At 56.8% G+C, this 11,362-nt stretch overlaps 1 protein-coding gene across 1 annotated transcript in view; it reads left to right on the forward strand.

The window, feature by feature from the left end:
• Positions 1 to 241: 241 nt before the first annotated feature.
• Positions 242 to 11,362, forward strand: part of espl1 (extra spindle pole bodies like 1, separase) — a 62,323-nt gene continuing 51,202 nt past the window's right edge. The window contains exons 1-2 of the mRNA XM_060822377.1: positions 242 to 539; positions 9,769 to 10,830. Coding sequence (XP_060678360.1) covers positions 462 to 539; positions 9,769 to 10,830 — 1,140 coding nt within the window. The 5' untranslated portion in view covers positions 242 to 461. The remainder of the gene's footprint in view (positions 540 to 9,768; positions 10,831 to 11,362) is intronic.

An 11,362-nucleotide genomic window follows, 5' to 3' on the forward strand; every position in this document is an offset into this window, starting at 1 on the left:
GCCCCACGTGGGGGCAGGAGGAGCAGCGCCGCCGCCGATTGGTCTCCGTGGGGGGCGGGGAAACGGTCGGAGGTGGGGTGGGTGTGGCCGCGATTGGCGGAGCCCGGCCGTGATTGGCCCGGGCGGACGGAGGGCCGCCGTGATTGGCCGGGGCGAGCGGAGGCCGGCCCTGATTGGCTGAAGCGGGCGGGTTTAAACGGGGAAAGGGCGCGCGCGGCTCCTTCAGTCGGTTGGAGCCGCCGGCGGCGACGGAGCTCCCGCCCGGGACCGAGACCTCGTCAATAATAACAATAATAATATTAATATTAACCCCCCGGGGCCCAGGGCGGTGTCTAACCCCCCCCTCCCTCCTCAGAGAGCTGTCAGTTATTTATTCCCCCCCCCGTGTGTATGTTGGGGTTAGGGGGGGGTTATTTAGTATTAAATTACAGATATATCTCCCTCTCCCCTCTCTGAGTGTGATGCTGGGCCCCGCCGCCCAGGTCCTGGGGCGCACCGCCACCCGCCGGGGCTGCGAGGAGCTGAGGGAGCAGCTGCAGGTGAGTTAGAGGGAGGGGCGTGACCCCTGACCTCTCTCTGACCCCCCCCACCCTTCACCCTGACCTCACACTGACCCCCCCTTCACCCTGACCCCTCACTGACCCCCCTCACCCTGACCCCTCACTGACCCCCCCCTTCACCCTGACCCCTCACTGACCCCCTTCACCCTGACCTCACACTGACCCCCCCTTCACCCTGACCCCTCACTGACCCCCCCTTCACCCTGACCCCTCACTGACCCCCCCTCACTGACCCCCCTCACCCTGACCTCACACTGACCCCCCTTCACACTGACCCCCCCTTCACCCTGACCCCTCACTGACCATCCCCTCACACTGACCCCCCCTTCACCCTGACCTCTCACTGACCCCCCCTTCACCCTGACCCCCCCTTCACCCTGACCCCTCACTGACCCCCCCTTCACCCTGACCCCTCACTGACCCCCCTCACCCTGACCCCCCTTCACACTGACCCCCCCTTCACACTGACCTCTCACTGACCATCCCCTCACACTGACCCCCCCTTCACCCTGACCTCTCACTGACCATCCCCTCACACTGACCCCCCTTCACCCTGACCCCTGACCTTACACCCTGACCTCTCACTGACCCCCCCTTCACCCTGACCTCTCACTGACCATCCCTTCAGCCTGACCACACACTGACCCCCTTCACCCTGACCCCTGACCTCTCACTGACCCCCTTCACCCTACCCTGACCTCTCACTGACCCCCCCATCACCCTACCCTGACCTCACACTGATGCCTTACACCCTGACCCCTGACCTCACACTGACCTATTACTCCTTGGGCCCTGACTTCACACTGACCCCCTTCACCTTATCCTGACCCCTGACTTCTCACTGGCCCCTTTACCCTGACCCCTGACCTCTCCCTGACCCCCTTTTCACCTTACCTGGACTACACACTGACTCCCCTGCCCCCTATCCTGAACCCTGACCTCACACTGACCCCTTGACCTGTGACTACGCACTGACCCCTTCACCTTATCCTGACCTCTGACTTCTCACTGGCCCCTCACATCCTGACCCACTTCCACCCCACCCTGACCACGCACCCTTACGTTCTGACCTTGCGCTGACCCCCCTTTCGCCCTACCCTGACCCCTGACCTCACATGATGCCTTACCCCTTATCCTGACCCCATGCTAACCCTCTTCACCCTACCCTGACCTCAGACTGACCCCTTCCTGATCCTGACCCTTCACCCCTTGCCTGGGCTCCCTTTCGCCCTCACCCTGACCCCTATACCCTGCTCTGCCCTGGCGCCTTCTCCCCCTGCACCCTGATTTCCTTCCCCCCCCCCCCCCCCCACCCGATTGACCCTGGCGAGGGTGGGTGTGCGCGCGTGTGGGACCCTAAGGAGCACACCGACGAGCGCAGACGCTGAGACAGGGAGCGAGGTTAATAATCGGGGCAGGGATCAGCACAGCAGCTAAAAATAAAATCACACCACGCCACGTTATAGTCCCACAGGTTTATTTGGAAGCACTAGCTTTCAGAGCGCTGCTCCTACATCAGGAGGTTGTGGAGGGTAAGATGGTGAGACGCCGTTTATAGCGACAGTTTACAGTGGGATGTGACCGAAATTCTCTGTCGAAAAAGACCTGGAAAGCTAGCGTGCTCCCAAGTAAACCTGCTGGGACTGCAACCTGGTGTTGTCTCCCAAGTCGCACAGCAGGGAGAGCCCCCGAATTAAACCGCGTTTATCCCACTGCAGGAGGCCTGACTGGGGAAGGTTGGGGGGGGGAACTTGGCACTGGGATATCAGAGCTATTGCAGAAAGGCAGCCGAGGGCTGTCATCAGATATCATCGGGAGGATAGAAAGGGGGAGGTGAGAGAGAGGAGGAAGGGAGGGGAGTTTGTGACAGGGGTAAACGTCGCAGCAGTACATAGGATATTCCTGAGGCATCGTCCAGTCGGGCTACGTGGATCGGAACGGAGGAATGAGGAGGAAGAGGTCACTTCGATAGCGCTGCACAGCATGGGGCTGTGTGTGTGGGCAGTCAGGGCTCACAAACTCGATTGAGTTTTTGTGAAGGTGTACCAAAGGGGATTGATGAGGGCAGAGCGGTGGATGTGATCTATACGGACTTCAGTAAGGCGTTCGGCGAGGTTCCCCATGGGAGACTGGTTAGCAAGGTTACGTCTCAGGGAATACAGGGAGAACTAGCCATTTGGGTACAGAACTGGCTCAAAGGTAGAAGACAGAGGGTGGTGGTGGAGGGTTGTTTTTCAGACTGGAGACCTGTGACCAGGGGAGTGCCACAAGGATCGGTGCTGGGCCCCTCTACTTTGTCATTTACATAAATGATTTGGATGTGACCATAAGAGGGACAGTTAGTAAGTTTGCAGATGACACCAAAATTGGAGGGTGTAGTGGACAGCGAAGAGGGTTCCCTCAGATTACAACAGGATCTGGACCAGATGGGCCAATGGGCTGAGAAGTGGCAGATGGAGTTTAATTCAGATAAATGCGAGGTGCTGCATTTTGGGAAAGCAAATCTTAGCGGGACTTATCCACTTAATGGTAAGGTCCTGGGGGAGTGTTGGTGAACACAGAGACCTTGGAGTGCAGGGTCATAGCTCCTTGAAAGTGGAGTCGCGGGTAGATAGGATAGTGAAGGAGGGGTTTGGTATGCTTCCCTTTATTGGTCAGAGTATTGAGTACAGGAGTTGGGAGGGTCACGTTGCGGCTGTACAGGACATTGGTTAGGGGCCCCTGTTGGAATATTGTGTTCAATCCCGGTCTCCCTGCTACAGGAAGGATGTTGTGGGAGGGTTCGGAAAAGATGGACAAGGATGTTGGAGGGTTTGAGCTACAGGGAGAGGCTGGACAGGCTGGGGCTGTTTTCCCTGGAGCGTCGGAGGCTGAGGGGGTGACCTTATAGAGGTTTATAACATCACGAGGGTGGGGGGTAAATAGACAAGGTCTTTTCCCCCCTGGGGTGGGGGAGGCTGAGGGGGTGACCTTATAGAGGTTTATAACATCACGGGGGTGGGGTAAATAGACAAGGTCTTTTCCCCCCTGGGGTGGGGGAGTCCAGAACTAGAGGGGGGTAGTTTTAAGGTGAGAGGGGGGAAAGGGACCCGAGGGACAATTTTTTCCCCCCAGAGGGTGGTGCGTGTGTGGGAGGAGCTGCCAGAGGAAGTGGGTGGGGGCTGGTACAATGACAGCATTTAAAAGGTGGGTGGGGGACAGGAACAGGAAGGGTTTAGAGGGAGATGGGGCCGAGTGGTGGGGGGATGGGGACTGGGTTAGGTTAGGGATATCCCGGTCAGCACGGACGGGTCGGGCCGAAGGGCCTGTTTCTGTGCTGTACGTCTCTGAGAGTCTATGACCCTGAGCTCCCCCAGCAACGGTCAAAGGGAAATTGAGGAGCAGGTATTTAGGGGGGATTGCGGTTGGTCGTAGATACAGGTGACTTTAACTTTGCTGCCATCGACCGGGGTGACTGCAACGTTCAGGGCTTGGGGTGGGGGGGGGATTCCGTGTGTTCAAGAAAACGTTCTCAATCAGTATATAGACCGTACCTTGTAGAGAAGGGGCAAAACTGGGAAATAAGGCAGGGCTAGAGACTGAGGTGTCAGAAACGGAGCGCTTTGGGACCATCGACCGTAATCCTCAGCTTTAACAGCGGGTCGGACTGGCCCACGAGTGAGAGTCAGCAACGGGGGCAAGGCCAGTTCTGCTGGCACTATACTGGAACTTCCCAACGGCTGACTTGGGGGAGTCCCTCTGCAGGGAAAGCAAGCGTCAAGCAAGTAGGAGGCTTTCGGAAGCGAGACAGCGAGTGTCCAGGGACAGCAAGTTCCTGTTAAGTGGCAGGAGGAGGGAACAAGGGCTGACCAGAGACCCTGGAAGCTGTGGTTAGGAGGAGGAGGCATATGTCAGAGGTCGGTAGTTGGGATCAAGTGAATCGCTTGAGTATAGGAGGTGAACATAGAACATTCCAGTGCAGTACAGGCCCTTCGGCCCCTCGATGGTAAGACAGGTCGGTACAACAATCTGAAGCCCGTCTAACCTACACCGTTCCATTATTATCCATATGTCTATCCAATGCCCATTTAACGTTGGCGAGTCTCCTCCTGTTACAGGCAGCATGTTCCCACACCCCCCTCCTACTCTCTGAGTAAAGACACTACCTCTAACATCTGTCCTGTATCTACCACCCCTCAGTTTAAAGCTGTGTCCCCTCGTGTTAGCCATCACGGTCCGAGGGAAAAGGCTCTCCCTGCCCACCCTCTCGAACCCTCTGATTCTCTTATAGGTCTCAACTCAGTCCCCCCCTCAGCCGCCTTCTCTCTAACGAGAACAGCCTCAAGTCCCTCAGCCTTTCCTCGTGAGACCTTCCCTCCGTACCAGGGCAACGTCTCGGTAAATCCCCTCTGCCCCCTTCCCAGAGCTTCCACCTCCTTCCTGTAACGCGGTGACCAGAACCGTACACGATACTCCGAGTGCGGCCGCACCCCAGGGTTTTGTACAGCTGCAGCATGACCCCGGGGCTCCGAAACTCGATCCCCCTCCCCATAAACGCCAACACACCGTACGCCTTCTTAACCACCCTGGGGGGCAACTCTGAGGGATCTATGTACCTGGAGGACACTTAAGAGGGAAATCAGGAGGACCAAGAGGGGGACGTGGGGTAGGTTAAGGAGAGTCCAGAGCGATTCTACAAGTATACCGAGAGCAGGAGAGGAACTGGGGAGAGAATTGGGCCTGTTGAAGATCCACAAAGCCGTGTGTGGGACTGCAGGAGATGGGGGAGATCCGAAATAGATAGGGAGAGAGAGAGAAACGTTCGGAACCTCTGGGAATTACAGAGCGATGTCTTGGAAGGAGAAGAGGAGGTTGTGTTAAAACACAGAAAGGTAGATAAATCCACGGGACGTGGTCGAGTGTACCCCAGGACATTGCAGGATGGCAGCGAAGAGATGGCAGAGGCTCAGGCAGAGATGGTCGTGTTAGCTGCAGCCACAGGTGAGGTGCTGGAGGACGAGAGAGAGAGTGGGGAATGTCGTGCCTTTGTTTGAGAGAGGCTGCGAGGAAATGCCAGGGCGCCCCGGGCCGGAGAGGCTGCCATCAGCACCGGCTAACCCATCAGCGGGGAGACAGCACCTTGGGTAGGCAAGGGCTGATTCGGCCAAAGTGAGGCCGGCAGATGCTGGAGATCAGGGTCCAGATTGGTGTGGTGCTGGGAAAGCACAAGTCAGGCAGCAGTCCGCGGAGCAGGAGAATCGCCGTTCGGGGCAAACTCCCTTTGTCAGGACTGCTTGGGGCCAGCCAGCCTGGCTTTGTGCGTGGGGAAGTGTCTCCCCTCCAACGTGATTGGGATGACGAAGAAGACTGAGGAAGACCGAGCCGTAGGCGTTGTCCACGTGGACCTGACCAGGGCCTTGGACCTCGCTTCCCTGCGGGAGCTGGGTCAGGAAGGTTCGATCACCTGGGGGTCCAGGGAGAGACGGCCAACTGGAGACCAAATGTTGAGGGATACAGGGTGGTGGGAGAGACTGTGGAGACCCGGGATCGACGGTGGGTCCACCGTTCACACAAACGGTTTGGGTGAAAGGTTTGTGCGAAGATTTGTAGCTCGTAGTGGTTCTGTTCGCCGAGCTGGGAGTTTTTGTTGCAAACGTTTCGTCCCCTGGCTAGGAGACATCATCAGTGCTGTGGAGCCACCTGCGAAGCGCTTCTTTGATGTTTCTTCCGGTATTTATAGTGGTCTGTCCTTGCCGCTTCCGGGTGTCAGTTTCAGCTGTCTGCTGTAGTGGTTGGTATATTGGGTCCAGGTCGATGTGTTTGTTGATGGAGTTTGTGGATGAATGCCATGCCTCTAGGAATTCCCTGGCTGTTCTCTGTCTGGCTTGCCCTATGATGGTAGTGTTTTCCCAGTCGAATTCATGTTGCTTGTCTGAGTGTGTGGCTACTAGGGATAGCTGGTCGTGTCGTTTCGTGGCTAGTTGGTGTTCATGTATGCGGATTGTTAGCTGTCTTCCTGTTTGTCCTATATAGTGTTTTGTGCAGTCCTTGCATGGTATTTTATAAACTACATTAGTTTTGCTCATGTTGGGTATCGGCTCCTTTGTTCTAGTGAGTTGTTGTCTGAGCGTGGATGTTGGTTTGTGTGCTGTTATGAGTCCTAAGGGTCGCAGTAGTCTGGCTGTCAGTTCTGAGACGCTCCTGACGTATGGTAGTGTGGCTAGTCCTTTTGGTTGTGGCATGTTCTCGTTCCGTGGTCTATCTCTTAGGCATCTGGTGATAAAGTTGCGCGGGTATCCGTTTTTGGCGAATACCTTGTATAGGTGTTCCTCTTCCTCTTTTCGCAGTTCTGGTGTACTGCAGTGTGTTGTGGCCCTTTTGAATAGTGTCCTGATGCAGCTTCGTTTGTGTGTGTTGGGGTGGTTACTTTCATAGTTTAGGACTTGGTCTGTGTGTGTTGCTTTCCTGTGTACCCTTGTGGTGAATTCTCCATTGGGTGTTCTCTGTACTATCACGGTTTGGGTGAAAATGCAGGAGGGACCGGCAACAAACTTGGGAATGACGCCCAGGTCGGAGGTGCGCTGGACGGTGAAGCAGGTGACCGTGACCCAACTGGGCCGCTGGCCTGTGCAATGCCAGGTGGAATTCAGGTTGGATGGTTGCGAGGAGGCTGGTTTGTGACAGGGGAAAGCAGGCCCGGCCTCGCACAGTTAGTGGTAGGGCCCTGGGGAGGGAGGTCAAACCCTGAGCCAAGGGGAAAGGGATGTACTTCCTACAAAGTACCATCACAGGGTGCTGCAGGTACCCTTGCCTTCATTCAGAGCACTACATACAGCTGCTGGGACGGTGTGTTGGAACTGTACGGGACCTACATATGGCCACTTGTGGAGACAATTCTAGTGGGTCATGCTATGGGAAGGATGTCAGTAAGCTGCCATACACATTTAGCAGGACATGACCAATACTGGTGGGTTTTATCGAGAGGGAGAGGGAGGTGGAATTGATCTTTCCCTGGAGTGTCAGAGGCTGAGGGCTGACCTGAATTGAGATTTGTACGGTCAGGGGCGAGGATAGGCTGGGTGAACAGCCAAACTCTGTTCACCAGCGCAGGGGAGTCCGACACGGGTGGGAGGAGGTGTCAGCTGAGAGGGGAAAGATTTAAAGGTGACTTGATGGAGACACATTTCAGTGTGTGTGTATACACAGTGCGCCCTGATCTGTATCTCTCTCTCTAACAGCACTGTCCCCGCTGTGTCAGTGTGTTATATATAGTGTGTGTGTATACACAGTGCGCTCTGATCTGTATCTCTCTCTCTAACAGCACTGTCCCCGCTGTGTCAGTGTGTTATATATAGTGTGTGTGTATACACAGTGCGCCCTGATCTGTATCTCTCTCTAACAGCACTGTCCCCGCTGTGTCAGAGTGTTATATATAGTGTGTGTGTGTGTATACACAGTGCGCCCTGATCTGTATCTCTCTCTCTAACAGCACTGTCCCCGCTGTGTCAGTGTGTTATATGTAGTGTGTGTGTATACACAGTGCGCCCTGATCTGTATCTCTCTCTAACAGCCCTGTCCCCGCTGTGTCAGTGTGTTATATATAGTGTGTGTGTATACACAGTGCGCCCTGATCTGTATCTCTCTCTAACAGCACTGTCCCCGCTGTGTCAGTGTGTTATATATAGTGTGTGTGTATACACAGTGCGCCCTGATCTGTATCTCTCTCTAACAGCCCTGTCCCCGCTGTGTCAGTGTGTTATGTATAGTGTGTGTGTATACACAGTGCGCCCTGATCTGTATCTCTCTCTAACAGCACTGTCCCCGCTGTGTCAGTGTGTTATATATAGTGTGTGTGTGTATACACAGTGCGCCCTGATCTGTATCTCTCTCTCTAACAGCACTGTCCCCGCTGTGTCAGTGTGTTATATATAGTGTGTGTGTATACACAGTGCGCCCTGATCTGTATCTCTCTCTAACAGCCCTGTCCCCGCTGTGTCAGTGTGTTATATATAGTGTGTGTGTATACACAGTGCGCCCTGATCTGTATCTCTCTCTAACAGCACTGTCCCCGCTGTGTCAGTGTGTTATATATAGTGTGTGTGTGTGTGTATACACAGTGTGCCCTGATCTGTATCTGTCTCTCTCGAACAGCCCTGTCCCCGCTGTGTCAGTGTGTTATATATAGTGTGTGTGTATACACAGTGCGCCCTGATCTGTATCTCTCTCTGACAGCACTGTCCCCGCTGTGTCAGTGTGTTATATATAGTGTGTGTGTGTGTGTATACACAGTGCGCCCTGATCTGTATCTCTCTCTAACAGCACTGTCCCCGCTGTGTCAGTGTGTTATATGTAGTGTGTGTGTATACACAGTGCGCTCTGATCTGTATCTCTCTCTCTAACAGCACTGTCCCCGCTGTGTCAGTGTGTTATATATAGTGTGTGTGTATACACAGTGCGCCCTGATCTGTATCTCTCTCTCTAACAGCACTGTCCCCGCTGTGTCAGTGTGTTATATATAGTGTGTGTGTGTATACACAGTGCGCCCTGATCTGTATCTCTCTCTCTAACAGCACTGTCCCCGCTGTGTCAGTGTGTTATATATAGTGTGTGTGTGTATACACAGTGCGCCCTGATCTGTATCTCTCTCTCTAACAGCACTGTCCCTGCTGTGTCAGTGTGTTATATATAGTGTGTGTGTATACACAGTGCACCCTGATCTGTATCTCTCTCTCTAACAGCACAGTCCCCGCTGTGTCAGTGTGTTATATATAGTGTGTGTGTGTTTAGACAGTGCGCCCTGATCTGTATCTCTCTCTAACAGCACTGTCCCCGCTGTGTCAGTGTGTTATATATAGTGTGTGTGTATACACAGTGCGCCCTGATCTGTATCTCTCTCTAACAGCACTGTCCCCCCTGTGTCAGTGTGTTATATATAGTGTGTGTGTATACACAGTGCGCCCTGATCTGTATCTCTCTCTCTCTAATATGGGCTGGGTGTTGGCGGGTGGGACTAGATTGGGTTGGGATATCTGGGTCAGCACGGATGGGTTGGACCGAAGGGTCTGTTTCCGTGTTGTGCGTCTCTGTGACTCTAATCTGGGAATTGGGTAGTTGGCGTTCAGCTCCTGGAAGTTGCTGTGTGTGTGGTTACTGTGTGTTTACTCAGTGCGCTCTCACTCTCTCTCTCACACACTCTCTCTCTCTCTCTCTCTCTCTCTCTCTGTTCCAGGCTGCCGTCCGCTCTGTCCCGGACCCTCCCGCTGACCATCCCGAGCTGCGTGTGGCCTGTGACCGGGTGATCCGAGCCTGCATCCAGCGCCTGGGGGACCCGGGGTCTGCCGCCGAGGGGGAAGGGGAGTGTCGGGGCCACCTCACCTCCCTGCTGGGCCTGGCCGTCCTGGCGTGTGAGGGGCTCCGGGCCTCCTCCGCGCCGGGAGGGCGCTGCGCCCCGCTCTACCTGGAGCGGCTGGTCTTCCACCTGCTGCGCTGCGCCTGCTCCCGCGGCCTGGCCCCCTCCTGCGCGCCCCTCTGCGGGCTGCTCCTGGCCGGCCTGTCCGGGAGCCCGCTGCCCGAGGCCGGCACAGTGGCCCGCTCTGCGTACGCCCTGCTCTGGGGCGCTGCCCCCTCCCTGCCCCGGGGCCCCAGCCTCTCCCTCAGGCTGCAGGCCCTGCGCCTCCTCGCCCTGGACCCCTCCTCCGCCCTCCTGGCTCAGAGATTCGCCCAGTCCTGCCGCCTCCACCTGCAGGGCGAGGGGTCCGAGGGTCCCAGCCTGAGCGGGGAGACCCTGTCCCTCCTCCGGGACCTGCTGAAGCCTCCTCCCCTTGAGGACGGCCACCACCACCGCCCGCAGCAGCAGCAGCTCGCCCTCTGCTGCCAGCTGGCCCTGCAGGCGGCTTCCTCCCTGAGCAAGGCTGGGTTCCACACCCAGACCCGGGAGCTGCTGCAAGGGGCGAGCGCTCTCTTCCGCGGCCAGGGCAAGGGCGAGGACGGCCCCTTCCTGAGCGCCCTGCAGCTAGCCCAGCTCTCTGCCGGGCTCCGCGCCCCCTCACCCAACCCCGGGCGGACCCTGAGCCGGGCCCTGGGCACACTGCGCTCGGCAGGAGACAGCCCGGGCCCCCCTGGGAGACAGGCGCTGGCGGCCGGCTGCAGGTTTCTGCTGTCGGAGCTGCGGCTGCAGGCAGAGAGAGCGGGAGGACGAGGAGGAGGAGGAGGAGGGGAGGAGAAGGCCCGCTCCCCAGGACTCCGAGAGCTCTTCCAGCTCTCCACCTTCCTGCACGTCTACCTGGAGCTGGTGAGGGGATGTAGCGCCTGGTTCGTCCCTCCCAACACACCACCAACACGTGAACGCTCTGTCTCCTGTGTTTCATCCGCCCAACACAATAAATCTTGCGCTTGCAATCTCTCGCGCGCTCCCGTTTTCTCTCGCGCGCTCCCGTTTTCTCTCGCGCGCTCCCGTTTTCTCTCGCGCGCTCCCGTTTTCTCTCGCGCGCTCCCGTTTTCTCTCGCGCGCTCCCGTTTTCTCTCGCGCGCTCCCGTTTTCTCTCGCGCGCTCCCGTTTTCTCTCGCGCGCTCCCGTTTTCTCTCGCGCGCTCCCGTTTTCTCTCGCGCGCTCCCGTTTTCTCTCGCGCGCTCCCGTTTTCTCTCGCGCGCTCCCGTTTTCTCTCTCGCTTTCGCTCTCGCTTTCTCTCTCGCGCGCCCCCCTCCCCCTCTGTCGCGCGCGCCGGCTCGCTCCCGCTCCCCCTCGGCCCCCACACACAACCACTCAACGCACGCGCGCGCACACACACACAGTCACACATAGACAAACGCCCCACCACCCCCAA

This window comes from Hemiscyllium ocellatum, assembly GCF_020745735.1.
Source record: "Hemiscyllium ocellatum isolate sHemOce1 chromosome Y unlocalized genomic scaffold, sHemOce1.pat.X.cur. SUPER_Y_unloc_1, whole genome shotgun sequence".
NCBI classification, from domain to species: Eukaryota; Metazoa; Chordata; class Chondrichthyes; order Orectolobiformes; family Hemiscylliidae; genus Hemiscyllium; species Hemiscyllium ocellatum.